At 49.8% G+C, this 14,411-nt stretch overlaps 1 protein-coding gene across 1 annotated transcript; it reads right to left on the bottom strand.

Moving 5' to 3' along the window:
* Positions 1-871: 871 nt before the first annotated feature.
* On the bottom strand, positions 872-12,653 carry GASK1A (golgi associated kinase 1A). Its single transcript, XM_005519151.2, has 5 exons — positions 12,636-12,653; positions 6,880-7,701; positions 3,255-3,377; positions 2,879-2,982; positions 872-2,314 (listed from the first exon to the last, which is right to left on the bottom strand). The coding sequence occupies exons 1-5, from the start codon at positions 12,651-12,653 to the stop codon at positions 2,104-2,106; spliced, it is 1,278 nt and encodes a 425-aa protein (XP_005519208.2). The 3' UTR covers positions 872-2,103.
* Between the last annotated feature and the right edge of the window lie 1,758 nt (positions 12,654-14,411).

The following is a 14,411-nucleotide window of genomic DNA, read 5'->3' as shown; positions in this document are numbered from 1 at the left end:
CTGTCTCTTGATTCTCGCTGAGAACATGGGAAGAAAACATCTTCTTTAATGAAATTTCTCACTTTAATGAGAAAAAGCAAGACTCTGACTGATGCTGTACATCATAGCCTATCCACTTGTTACATCACAGTTTTTCCCAGAGTATTTTTTGGATTTATGCTACATTTAGTATCCTTTACTCTTATACAGCCGTGCCTGGGTACGGCTTTTCATAGGACCCAGGATGAGTTATTTTGTTCTCTTTCAAGCTTACAAGCTAAGCTCACCTCCCAATAATAAATCCCCACGATTCAAGCTTTAGCAGGGTTTCCATGACCGTCATCCATCTCATGGCACAGCAAATGGGGTGATAATTCACAGGGTGGAGAGAGTGCTGGGGGAAAGGCTCTCCCTGGCTAATTGGAGGGCAGGACTCCAGGAATAAGATGATGGCACTTTGGATGCTGCTGTGCCTGTGATGTTGAGTGCTGATGCTTCCTGACAGCACTTGTGCTTGCTTGTTGATTCATGTCACCCACGTCTCACTTCATCCTCTCTTCAGCAAGAGGGAAAAGGGGAAAAAAGGTAATTGCCTGTGCTTATCTACATGGGTGTTAAAGCATCCCCTTGCAGGCTCTCAAACTGCCATAGTGCTGAGAAGGATGGAGCGGGGAAGGTATCCATAGCCAGCTTTTCCCCTCCTACTGCATTTTGGAGCTGTGTTCTCCAAAGCTATTGCAATGGGACAGCTGCACCATGGTGCAGCTGGCTACCCATGCCAGCCTCACTGAGACTTTCCAAAGGCACAAGTGAATTGGAGTGCCTGAAGCATGGATGCTCTGTCTGTAACACTGGAGAAATGGAGGCCTTTAAAAAGCCTTCTGGTGTGACCCATAAACTCACAGGCCAAGAACTGACTGCTCCAGGCAAACACTGACCACATGCCTCAGCTGGGAAACACACTGCAGGGAATGATGAAGCCCATCCCTGCATCTTTTTTCCTCCTGTTCATTTTGGTTTTGAATTATGTCTCACCCCTGACACTTGAGGACTTGCCTAGCTGGGATGCTGCTGTGCTTCATCAGAGTGGGCTGCTGGGCAAGAGCCTGAGGGGTGACAGGAACAGGATGGGCTCTGCTGGAGGCGCCAGCGTGCTCAGAAAGCATTTTGCGCTCGACTGCCTTCTGCTAAAATAGCCTGGCATTTTTGTTAAAATGTATTTCTGCAAGCCTGGGGAAGAGTTACATGCAGTCATTCCCAAAGAGAGCAGCCAGGAGTGCTTTTCAAAAGTGGGGTAGTTTTGCCTTTAATCCCCTGACAGTGAAGGGAAAGAGTGAACGAGAGATTTGAATCTTCCAATCCGACACTGATAGCATTGGCAGCAGCCCAGGCCCCCTGAGGCACGTGCATGGATCATGGCATGTGGCACACAGCACTGGCTCTAACTGGGGATGGTACCATGGGCTCCATGAGGACAGCTGCTGCCCAGTGCTGCTGAGCTCCAAGGTCCTGCCTAGTCTCAGCTTCAGGCAGTGGCTCACACTCACTCCGAGGCACACATCACCTCTTCTGCAGAGGGAAAGGCAGAGCTCAGCTCCAGTGTCTTTGTTTAATCCACTTAGAAAGCTCCCCTCTGCTTTCCCCTTGCCTCTCTGTCTGGGATGTTTTGTAAATAGTGAAGGCAACATCAAAAAGCCCAGTACAAGACATTGAAGGGGTGCCAGTGACTTCTTCCACTGCTTCTTTAAGTATTTCCAGGGTCCCTGACAGCTGTCCAACTGTCCAAGCCTCCAGTTTTCACAGTTGTTATGTGTGTGAGTAAAGGCACCCAACAAACCTCACAGATGTGCCCTTCCTTTGAAAATCCATGCTGAGACTGTAACTTGATGACTGCTGCCTTTCTCAAGCAGCTCTGTGTTGTCTTAGGAGACATCTCCTCCCCATCTTTCCTACTCCCTGTGATTCCATCTGCTTCTCCAGATCATCCTACAAGATGAGGGGAAACACCTTGTGGAGAGCCAAGCACCAGGACAGAGCCTCCTAACGTCCATGCCGAGGGCATGAGGTACATCCATGGCTGCTGGGATGTGCAAGGCAGGTGCTGTGAGCCAGCCAGAGGTCGGTTCAGCGCAGCGAGTCCTCAAACACCGTCAGGTTGTGCTCTTGGATGTGGCGGAGCAGGATTTGTGCCCGCCTGTCAATGGTCCGGAGCAGCGGTCTCAACCCCTCGGCGCCACCCTGGCTCTCCCAGAGCTCCCGGTCCAGGCGCAGGGACTCCAGCAGCAGGCTCTGCAACCTGCCCGACCGCAGCGTGGCCACCACCGCCGCTGGGAAGCTGCAGCGGAGGAGCAGAAGAGACAGGGAGGGAAGGGGTTATCCAGGGAACGCTGAGCAGAGAGAAAGGGAGCAGCGGGGCACTCGAGCAAAGATGCTTCAAGAGGAAATGCACGTCTACCCAGAGGAATGCAGGACCAAGAGCCTTCTGCTTAAAACTCTACCCATGGTGAGTATGCAGGATAGCTCCATCAGACACAGACCCAAACGAATTCCAAATCAAGAGGCCTCTAGCATGCCAAAATGCCTCGTGGGCAATGGCGCAAGAAATGCTGAAATACCTGATTATTCATTATTTTTGTGCAGCTGCCAATTAAAGAGGGGAAGTAGGCTTTGGAGCCTGCCATCAGCCACCCAAAGCAGAATAAAGAGATAGTTTCAGGGCAGGGGCACGTGGGATGTTTTTGTGAGCCTAGCCACCCACCCTGTCCTGGGTGGGAGACGGCCCTGATTCACAGGGATGCCCCATCAGGGAGGCCAGGAGCAGCAAGAAAGTGAGCACACACAGGGCTGCTGGACATCCCGTGTGCCAGCTCAGCCTTGCTCAGCACATGCACATTCCTACCTGTCTATGCCTTGCAGGAGCCTGAAGTTGAGCTTCTCCTCAGGGTGCTGTGGCCTGCCCGCATTGTCAATGAACACCAGGCGGGACGGCGCACTCCTCCGGACCTGCCAGCAGGGTGGGAAGGAAAAATTTACTCAGTGCAGTCACCAGTGTGGGAGTTTAGGCTGCTTTTAATGCAGTGAGAAAGCCTGAGAGTATTTGGGGGAAAGCAGATGCCAATGTCTATGTCCCTCCATGCCCAGGCACACCTCCCACCAAGGACCCAGCATCACCATGGGACCCTAGATTCCCTTTGCTACCACTTCAGTCTTGTAAGTGCCTCGCAGGCATCTTCATGTTAGCTCCAGAGCAGCCCTTGGACAGCAGGAAGACATACCAGGATGTGGACCAGGACCAGCTCTGCTGGATTCCGGCACTTCTCGTGAAGCATCTCCTCCACGCAGGGCTCAGAGGGATCAGGCTGAAACCCACAGCAGTAGCGGTCCAGGCGGTCATGAACCTGCAGGAGGCATTTGGGAACCTTAGCAGGGGCATGTGCCTGGGGTGGGGAGGCGCTGGTGTGAGCTGTTCTTGTACAGAGGAAAATAAAACATTTCTAGGGATCCTCAGGAGACGTGCAATGGAAAAGCTGCATACACTGGTGAGTGAGAGGAATGGAAGTACACATGCAAAACCCCTTTGGCATTAAGAAGGTGATGACAAAGGTGATGGTGACAGGCTTTTCTGATGGAGTTCAGATACCTGGTACCTCCACATTCTGAATCTGCACAAAGTGAAGGGGTTGTGCTTCCAGCTGAAATGAAGGGAAGACACACATGATGAGGAATTAATTAAAAAAAAAAACAAAAAAACAAAAAACAAACCCAAAAGTACCCAAGGAAACCCAGAGGCTGAAACCTCAAAAAGAATTTATTTTTCTGAGTCTCAGTGCTCTGTATGATGGTTTCATCTGGTTCCTGTCACATATGCAACCTTTCATCCATCCCTACGGTAACCTGAGCAGCTCTCAATGGAAAGATGAATGGAAAAGTATTGGCAAGGGAAAAAGCGGTCTGTGCATACGCAGAGCATGCCTGACATTTAAGTTGGGCCATGGTGACTTGTTTTAGCTACATTTGTGCTTAATCATTTGCAGGTGCTGCTAAGGCTCCATGTTGTCCAGGCTGTCAAACCTCCTGCTTCCCATCCCAGTTCCCTGCAGAAACCCTGGAGCTGCTTCACAACTTCCAGTGTTTCAACCACACCCTTGGAGGAATGAAGGGCTTTAAAAAGACATAAATCTCTGTCAAACCCAGCCTCAGTATTTATGGAGCTTCCTCAGCTTTGTCAGAAGCAGCTGGTACATCCTCTGGGGCGATTTGTGGGGCAGACAGCACCTCATTGGCTGTCAACAGACCTCCCCATGGGTGTGTGTTGACATGACCCCGTAGGGGAGCTGCCTCACCTCCTCCTGATCTCAAGCCCTGTTTACAAAAAGAACCCCATATATATATATATATATATATATATAAAATACTCCTTTAAATACATGTGAAATATATAAAAATATGGATAAAATAAATATATTTTCTGGTTGCAAAAATGTCTAACTTTCTGATTTGTTCAGCATTGCTGGTGCCAGCCCAGGAGTCAGAGCTCGGGGTGCAGAGAGGCTCCTGGAGCCACTGGGAGGGCTGGAGCAGATCTCAGGTGAGCCAGAAGGGATCTACAGGTGACAACGAGTCAGAAGCCAAGTGACCCACAGAGTCTGCCTATTCCCTTCACCCTGGTAATTAGCACAAGTTACCAATTACAGCTGTGCTTTGACAAAGAGTTCAGTCTGAACCCAAACACTGACCAAGCACTGGAGAAGATGCTGCAGAGAAACACGAATTGTGATCTCCACGGCCATTCCATTAATAACCCTTTGAAAAGAAGGATTAGTCCCACACTGGAGGCCCTTAAACCTCTCTGTTTTCTGAGGTTTAATGAAGCACTCAGGTCAGTATTTCTCCACTGGGAGACACTCTGGTTAAAAAGTGCTTGAGCATCTTGTCACAAAACACATGGAAACAGAACAAAATATCACATTTCCTCCACAGATCTCCTCAGTCTGCCTACTGGAGAGCTCAGCAAACCAGTTTCTCTCACCTGCTATGTTATTTTGCAGGCTGCACAGAAGGTGAAGACAACCTGAGAGAACTTACAGAGACATTAAATAGGCTCAGCACTCCACTCACCCGCCCACGAGCACCTGTGAAACCAAGGTGGATTGGTGCTGAACCCACAGAGGTGTGAGGTGGAGGCAGATCTGGTGCCCAAGTGGAGCACTGGGAGAGGGACCAGATGGCTGTGGAGATGCTGAGAGTGCCCTGACAAGCCCTCTCTCCCCTGGCCCTCCCCTGATTTTTTGATATTAATTTATTGTTTCCAGAGCTTATAGAGCTCTAATTCATCAGAAGTTTGGTATTATTGCTAGAACACAAATACATGAGCCACACTTCCCATCCAAGCTCAAACACTACCAGAAGCTCACCTTCAGCCCCTCTTACGCCCATCCTGGGCATCCAAGCAGGGCATCCCCTTGCATCTGATAGGTTTTTCCAGTTATGATTCAGTCTGGGATGGCTTCCCCTAGAGAAAGTTTCCTTGCTCTCTCTCTGGCTGGGAAGAGGATGTCCCAGGGCAGGGATGTGGCTGCAGAATCAATTTGGTTTTGGTCCTCTCTAAAGTGCAGGACAAAGCCATCAGCAGCTGCCCCTTTTCTACCAGGCTCAGCATTTTGGCCCCACTAAAACTTTGCACATAGTGGGGGGTTCCCTTCTGGCAGATATGAAGAGAAATTAACATAGATGAAGCCAAATTTTAAGAGAAATTGAAGAAAACTACCAAGATTTCAATGCAAATGTACAACAGGACTCAAGTCTCACAACTTCTTCCCCAGCAAGGGTGTGAGATGCTAAAGCCATTTCTGAAAGATGCTACTCCACTTCTATAATATCCTCTTTACCTTTATGTGACTTTTCTGCATGGGAGGATTCCATTAGAATTAGTGAGGAGAACCTGTGGCTTGCCCTTGAATTTGTTATTGCACTGCTTCAGCCCTTGAGGAAAAACTCTCCTTAGAACTTGATACTTTATCCTGCAGTCTCAGCCTTTCCACTGCACTCAGCGGTATTTTGGCCCGGGGAAGGGAAGGGGATTGGTTAATCTTCTCATCTCTCTGGTTGTTTCAGCTAAAATATTTTGGAGCTCAGCCAGAACTGCTCCACCTTTGACAGCCATAGTTGTAAAAAAAAAGAGAAAGAATAAGGAAAACATATTTTAGTAGTTTGGAGTTTTTTCCTTTCTTTTTTTTTTTTTTGTATTAATACTTGTCCTTTCAGGCAGTTTTCTCTTGTCTGATAACCAGCCCCCAGGTGCCTAAGCAGGCTTTCTTTTTCTCCACACAAATCACTTTTCCCTCCTCACAGCTGCCCTCCAAGACCTGATAACTCTCTGGGATACTGCTGTAATCCCTTGTAGCAGCAGGGTATGATTTTCCAGACAGAAGATTAAGTGCTATTAATGCCGAAGAGGAGGAAGACAGTGCTGTCCAAGGCAGGGCTCCTTATTTCCAGTGCAAGCAGCACATCCCTGAATTTGGATGTGATGGAGCTGATGCAAAACATGCTGTTTATCCCTAGAGATGCCTTAGGGATGTCTCTAGGGATGCCCCAAGCCTCTGCCAGCACAAAATGAACAGCAGAAAGCTCACCCATGTGAGGACAGACTCACCACAACCTGGCTGTGTTTCCCCTGCAAGTCCCAAACATGGACCGTACTCAGGCCAAAGTGCTTCTGCATGAAGTTCTGCTGCTCTCCAACAGCTGACGAGGGAAATTACATCCCAAGAAACCCACACAGCCTGTGTGACCCCTCAGAGCAGAAGCAGACCATGGTCAGACAATACAGGTGCAGGTGCAGGGGAACCCGGGTGCCACAGCTGATGGGACAGGTGGCCTCAATCACCACAGCCCTACCTGGAGCAGAAAGTCAAAGAGAGCCAGGCGGCTCCACTCGCTGGGTGGGATGCTGGAGCAGGGAGCGTCCCTGGCCACCAGCACCGGTCTGTGGGGCTGCAGCATCTCCTGGTACTGCAGCCATCCCAGGGCACACGAGTTCTGGTCGTTGTTGGCATCCTCCAGGTGCTGGAGGTCAGGGTCCCACCAGATGATGGGGCGCAGGGCGCCGTCGGTGTAGCTGTAGGGCAGGATGCGGCTGGTGAAGCGCCGGGCCACGGCGGGCAGGCTGCGGTTCAGCCCCAGCACCCTGTCCAGGTGGAAGGCCAGCACCTCGTACAGGTCCCCAGGGCGCTTGATGAGCCCACAGCGCCCATCCTGGCAGTCTCCTTCTGGGCTGGCTGGCGAGACGTCCCCCTTGGCATCCCCCTTGGCATCCCCCACGGCTCGCAGCCCCACTCGCATGATTTGCCCGTGGGCAGGGACACGGGTTTTGGAGACCACCTGCCCAGTGGACAGCAGCCACATCTTCTGGAGGTCGTCAGCAGAGAGCCACGGGGGAGTGTTCCTCCTCACCCCCCGCCGCCTGCCCCGGCCCGGGGCCTGCTCCTGCCGCAGGTGAGTGCGGGCCATGGGGAGCCTTTTCCCGTAGGCTTGTCCTCCAGACAGCGGGGCAGCCACTTCCCTCGGGGGCCCTGGCAGGGACGAGGCCGGCAGCGGGAGCAGGGAGTGTTCCTGCGGCGGGGGCAGGTGGGTGAGAGCCAGCAGGGCCAGGGCCAGCAGCACCCCCACGGCTGCTGGGGCTGGGGCCTTCATCCCCGTCCGTCGCCATGGGCGCTGCACCTGCGGGGACAGAAGGGAGGGATGATGCTGGAGCGCTGCTGCAGGCAGAGCCCTCGGTAGGGTTTGGTTCAGAGAAGCAGCCCCTGTGCTTGTGTGAGCCCTGCAAGAAGTACTCCCCAAGGACTGGCTGCCTCCACAGCACTGTAGGAGGAGGGTTATGGCTGGTGCCCTGATTTGTGCCAGAAATTAGCTGCGGTCCCTTCAGAAGCAAATCAGAGCAAGGGCTCGCTCCCCACACAGAGGTTGCCACGTCTGCAGTGCTGAGGTACAGACTGACCTTATGGGCAGTGAATTTTTCATGGTCAAATATTTCACTTTAAAGACTCAAGAAATGAAAAAAAAAAAAAAAAAAAAGAAGACCAAAACCAGAGTAAATTCCTGTCTAGCTGTGAACACTTTCCAGTTCCTAAGAGGTTTTGTTTTTCAGACTTTACTCTGGACACCCTCACCGGTTCCTATTCTGGTTGCACACTGAACCCATAACTTGAATATCTCAATTCTCAATGCTGAGACAAGGCCTCTGGAGCTCTGCCCATTGCTGTATCCAGCAAAACAAGGCAGCTCAAATTCTCCGTCAGAACCTATGGCAGGCTGTTTTTTAAAAAAAGGATGCAAACTCTTGAAGGGCTGGAACACCTCTCCTGTGAAGACAGACTGGGAGAACTGGGGTTGTTCAGACTGGAGAAGAGAAGGCTCTGGGGAGAACTTACAGCACTTTCCTGTGCCTAAAGGGGCCTACAAGAGAGCTGGAGAGGGATTTTTCACAAGGATATGAAGTGACAAGACAAAGAAAAAGGACTTTAAACTGAAACAGTGGTTTAGATTAGATATTAGGAAAAAATTCTTAACTGTGAGAGTGTTGAGGCATTAGAACAAGTTGCTCAGATAAGCTGTGGATGCCCCATCCCTGCAGTGTTCAAGGCCAGATTGGATGAAACTCAGAGCAGCCTGGTCTAGTGGAAAGTGTCCTTGCCATGACAGGTAGGTTCAAATTGGATATCTTTAAAGTTCTCTCCAACCCAAACCCTTCTATGAGTCCATGATACAATCTATGCTATATGTGAAACCTAAAGTATTCTGATTCCCAGCACTAAGGAACTGCCTTTAAACAGCTGGGGCTGCCCTAAGCACAGAACATTCCCATTTAGGCTGAAGCAGAGGGCAGTGGTGGGGCAGCACTGTGACATTCTCCAAGCCAATCCAGTCCTCAGACCATGCTGCACCCATGCCTTGTTCACTCATGTTTGGGCAGCCTCACACACTTCAGGAGGCTGGAGCCAGAAAAAGCATCTTAGTGCTATTTCTCTGCTTTCAACAGGCATTTCCAAGCAGCTCAAACCCACATTGGAAGTCAAGGCAATGGTCAAGTGGATACATTTTTTTACAATTATTTATTTTGGAAGCACAAACATATCCATGGCAGACACAGCAGGACAATATATTGCCAAAGAAGGGATAAGAGACTGTTTATAAGAGGAAAATTTTGAAAAAAAGAGCTAAAAAGCTGGGGAGGTGAGAGCCAGCAGCCAGAATTACTTCCAGAAAGCAGCTGGGCAAGCAAAAGCATTTCCAGCCATGGGCTTTTAGGACCACAGGCTCCCACTGACCACAGGAACCCACCACCAGCACAACTCCTGCCCCACAGGCAGCTGCCCCAGGCGACCCCAGTGCATGAGCTTATGAGCTGACACAGCACTATTCTAAAATCCTTCAGGTTTCATGTCCTCATCTTGGGGAGACTGCTTCAGACAGCCCCCTGGTGAGGAGCCACATCCCTTGCAAAGACACTACATCAGCTGAGGTGGGTAAGAGGAGCCACTGACTCACTGGCCTCAGCCATAGGGGTGCTTCTTTCATGCCTCCCTTTCAAGGGCTGAGCAGATTTAATGCAGTTTGTAAGAGCTATTGATGGTGCACTCGGAGTGATTCAGCTTTATAGCTCTCACTTAATTGCTCCTCTCCCAGAAATACAATGTAGTGCAGCAAAATATATCTGCTGGGCTGAATCCTTTTTTCAGACAGGGTTTACACCAGCCTCTGCCAGAAACCAGGGGCTGTCTGCTACAGGGCTTTGGGAACTGCCAGGGGACCTCTGCTTTATCTCTTCCCAGAGTGGAAAGGACCTAGTCCAGGGTGAGCCTGTCCAGAGAGGGATGTCCTGTCCTAGATCACCAGCAGGGTTATTCAAGTCTTGGCATTAGCTACATCAGGCACCAAACTACATGGCTAAATCATTGTCTTGGGTGCCTTTCTGGGGAGGGGATGAGCACAAGCACCCCTAAGCACCCTGAGAGGCAGCAGGACTTCTGTCAAGAGGCTGGTTCTGATTCCTCCCCAGCTCTCTCCCACTTGGATGGGATAATGATTTGCTGTGGAACCACAGGCAACGGCAAGTGACACAAGCAACATCCAAGCTCAGCTATTTAAGACCTTCATGCCCTGAATTTCAAACAAATTCTGCTGAGTGCAGACACACATTCTTTCTCAAACACCTGCAATCCATGTCTGGCCTCCTGAGCAAGAGTTTAGGGAAGGTGCAATGTCTAAATCCTAGTTTAACTATAGTAAAATAACTCTGTGGCATACAAAGGGCTAATCCTGGTATCCTGATATCCACATTCCTTTCAAATCATCACTGCAAGTGCCTCACAGTCTGTTCCTCTGGCCTCAAAGTATGCTGAATTAACAGCAGTGATACCTATGGAATAAATCCCAAAGGATAGGGGTAACTGTAAATCTCAGTATTCCCATCTGCATCCAGCCAAGTCCCTTCCCAATCTGTGCTTTCTCGGGCGTGTTTTCCCAGAACCTCCCCTGTCCCACCCTTCTGGAGAGACACAGCCCATCCCACTCTCACCAAAACCCCCTCAACCCTTTTCTTCAGCATGGAGGATTTTCAGGGTGATTGTTTTTGTTATCCAGCTGATAATAACCCTCTGGTTGCTTATACCATCTCTGGGTATCTGAAAAGCCTGTCTGCCAAAACTTCCAGTATCCTGGGGGGAGAATGCATGTGGGAGCCACATGGACAACCTTCAAAACACTGCAGGAAAAATCCTTTTTAACCCACAGCCAGAGAACAGAGTATGCCAAATGGATGACAATGATTGTTGGGTTTTTAATGCCAAGTCAGTTTACAGTCCAAGTGGTTAAGGAATCATTATTGTCTGAAACCACTTTATCTTCCTTGTCAGTGAGCTCAGGTTTGGGCACCACAAGTTAGAGCTACATTGCTTTCCCACCCTGAATTTGAAACCCTGGGCTGTGAGCTTGGGCAAGGGCCAGTTCAGGCTCCCCTCCCCAGCACCGTTCAGGGTTTCCCTGCCACATCGACAACAAAAAGAAACAAAAAAGGTGCAAGTACAGTCTCTGTGTTATTTCTGGCGGCTGATATTGCAAATTTAATAATAACCTAGGTGATAAAACATTGCATAAATAATACTGTATTTACAAGCCCTGGGTAAATACTTTTCCAAAGAGACTTTCTCTGAGCCAATGCTGTAAGAAAATGCTGCAGTTTAAGCTATGGTTTCGATTCAGCCCAAAATGCAAACCATACGTACAGCTCTGCTTTGCCAGGCTGACATACTGACAGTACAGTATGTCTTTGCCAGAAATTAGGTCCTTTTCCCAGCAAGCAAAACCCATAAAAAGGCTTAAGAGAGGTACTACTTGTTCCAGGATGCCAATAAGTAAATAATATATATTCTCACTCATCAGAGAGACATACAGCACAGCCCAGGCTCTGAAGGCACAGTAAAGAGCTGTGCAACTTTGATGCTAGGAGATAAAACTTTCTAAGTCTAGTTGGGGATGAGGTGGGGGAGGGTTATCCTTGACACTGTATTCCCAGGACGCTTGAACCTTGGCAGAATTTGAGGCAGAGAAGCCTGTTTTCAATTTCTTTTCAAAGTGCATCGAATTGGTTTTGTTGAGCTTGAAAGAAAAGAAAAACAAACCCCAAACTTCATTATCCAAGAATGTAAGAAATAGCCCTGAGACTAGAAAGATGCCACGGAAATACGTGTCTGTTGAAAACTGGATTGATTCCTGCTTTCCTCTGGCATTGAAAAGAGTCCTCCTGCCCCTGCACCGGCACTACAAGACCCCTTCAGCAGTAAATCCCACTATCCCAAAGAGGTGCCCAAAGGAGCCAGGATGGCTCAGCCATGGCCATGTCACTCTTGGCCACCTGCCTGCCCTAGACTGCCCAGCTCAGAGGACTTTGCCAAAGGCAACGTGCCAGTGAGCAGGTTAAAGGCAGGCCCGTGCATTTATCTGGGTGCACACTGAGCGGGGTGCAACACACAGGGCTGTGCTCACCGTCCCAGCTCCCTGCTTGCTGCCCGCCCAATGAACCGCAAAACCGCCCGGGCAGCAGGAGGTGCAGCCTGCCGTGACCAGTTTTAACAAAGACTGCTTGAAAAACAATTGTAAAACCTTCTCTGCCTGCCCCCCACCTCTGGGAATGTCTCCAGAGCCTTGCACCCACACATGTCACTCGCAGCAGCTCCCAGTACAATGGGAGAGCGAGCGGGTGCCTCAGTCAGATCTGGGATTGGATCAGCCTCTTCTTTTTCATATTGTGCAGGAGGTTTTCTTGGTTTGTTAAGGGCATGACATGTGGGCTGGAGACCCATAACCGTGCTGAGGACGTGGAAGGAGACAAAACCTCTCCATCCCTGGAGTGACTGGGCAAATCTGGGCAGAAGGAAATGCTTGGCAGCGTCAGTCACCCATCGTTCAAGTGCTGAAGTACCTCCCTGTATTATCCAGCTCAGGGAAGATAGATGGCTCGCAGTGGGAATTTACTAAAGACAGCTATTAAATGATGATTGCCAGTCCCAAAGGTAGCTCTGGCTCAGAGTGGCTCCCCAGGAGGGCAGGTCTGCTGTGTTCCCCCAGCACATGGGGACAGCTCCACCAACACTAACCTGCACCCACATCGCCATGGGGCATGAAGAATAAGACAACCCTTCATCTGGCCTCATGATCTATCAAAGTGGCTGCAATTCCTATCAGACCTACGCCAGCTTTGTGTCTGGGGTTTTTTCCTCCAGAGATGAAGGCTTTATTCCTCAAAAATGCCCTTCCAGAGGGGAAAACCGTGACCCTACTATATTTCAGCACTCTGCAGACACCCTGAAGATCATCCCACTTGGTTCCAGGACAGGGATGTGGCAGGTAGCCCATGCCTGTCTGCTCAAGGTGATCTTCCAGCCCCACTTCCACACAAGTGGCTTGGAAAGCTCAAGCCAGGCACTGAGAAGGTGGGAAAGGGGACTGCTCCCATAAAGCCTATGAAATGGAGTCACGGCAAACATTGGGTCAGCTGAAGCTAGGAAGATGGAAATGTGACACATCACCACATGGTGCTGGGTCCTTCCCTGCAGAGTCAGCAAAGTCCTCAGAGCTGGCACACAGACTTCCCCACCAACATGTCCAAAACCAAACCAGAAAATGACTGAGTTAAATTGCCTGGGATGAAACCTTAAAACATGCTGTACTTTGCTAAATGTTGGACAGTCTGCAAAGCTTCTGGGATCATTTATAGCCTATGTGCGAGACAAGCAGGATTTGCACTAGCAGAGGGCAGCACTCTGGCAGCAGCATAAATGGATGAAAGAGTGTTGGCACTGTTCAGTCTGAGCACTGACTTCAAAGGGATGGTGCCAACACACCACCTTTAACTTCTCAAATAATGTTGCCTTCACAGTTCTTCCCAGTTATCACTATGGCCTTGGGGCAGCAAATTATAAAAACCTGGAAACCTTCAAGCTCTACAGCCTCTCTCTAGTAATAACCTGGCGTGTCCTTGGCTCCAGGCCCTGTATCAGCCCCTCGAGCTTTTTGCTTCTTAGGGATGAAATGTCCTGTTTCTTGACCTAAACCTCCCACCCAGACTGACTATTTCTGGTTTTTGTGAGGCTCCTTGCCTTGGAGGTTCTTCTCTGCACAACCATAGGCTGAGCACAGCCTTTTCTCACACATCCAAAGGGCCATTTTGAACAAAATCTTGAGCCATAGCTTTAAACTGTTCTGTTTAACAGTGCTATTCCCATTGCACTGTCTGCTCCCCGTTATGTGCCAAAGAAGTACAGCAGAAACACAGGGCTTGTAAACTCCTGTCCTTCTCCAGGAGTATCTTACAAGAGTGGCAAGACACCCAGCATCCCAAATCTCCTGTTCAGTATCTCTGAAGAAGGAAGACCTGGAGCAGGAGTCAGAGGACACACCTTGAAGGAAACAGATGGCCAGCACCTGGCTGGAGGACACCACACCATGGGGTGCAGCTGAAGCAGTCAAGGTCAGGGATGCTGCCTGGGGGGACCCAAAGAGGACACAGACCTTGTCCTGCACCTGGTGTGGACTAAAGCCCTGCAGGGTACCGGCAGGGACTTGCTTGTCCTGTGATGACACCATCCTTACCCCCAAATCATGTGATTTTCACTGAGCAAAAGGAAAGATTCGTAATTCTCCTCACTCACACTGTGTAAATCTCAGCTTGCAGACAGTTAATACTCAGCTCTGTGTGAGATGGACAGGGAGTTTTTCATCTTGGTGCTATGTACAGTGCAGCTCAGGACCACTCTGGTTTAATTCCAGAAGTCAACACGAAGCACCACAAAAATAAACAGACTCCAGGATGCCACACTTCTGCTTAAAGTAAGCAAAGTAAAAGCTTTCAGATGCCTTATCTTTCTTCTATT

Source organism: Pseudopodoces humilis, chromosome 1 (genome assembly GCF_049639895.1).
Source record: "Pseudopodoces humilis isolate 2021_Gansu_Grassland_sample_001 chromosome 1, ASM4963989v1, whole genome shotgun sequence".
NCBI classification, from domain to species: domain Eukaryota; kingdom Metazoa; phylum Chordata; class Aves; order Passeriformes; family Paridae; genus Pseudopodoces; species Pseudopodoces humilis.
This window is presented reverse-complemented; position numbering and strand designations above follow the sequence as displayed.

Excerpts from the sequence above, each read along its gene's own strand:
- GASK1A (XM_005519151.2), bottom strand. Across the intron at positions 3,378-6,879 it reads TCTTTGACTTTCTGCTCCAG|GTTCATGACCGCCTGGACCG; the intron begins GTAGGGCTGTGG and ends TGCCTCCTGCAG. Across the intron at positions 2,983-3,254 it reads TGGTCCTGGTCCACATCCTG|GTCCGGAGGAGTGCGCCGTC; the intron begins GTATGTCTTCCT and ends CCCTGCTGGCAG.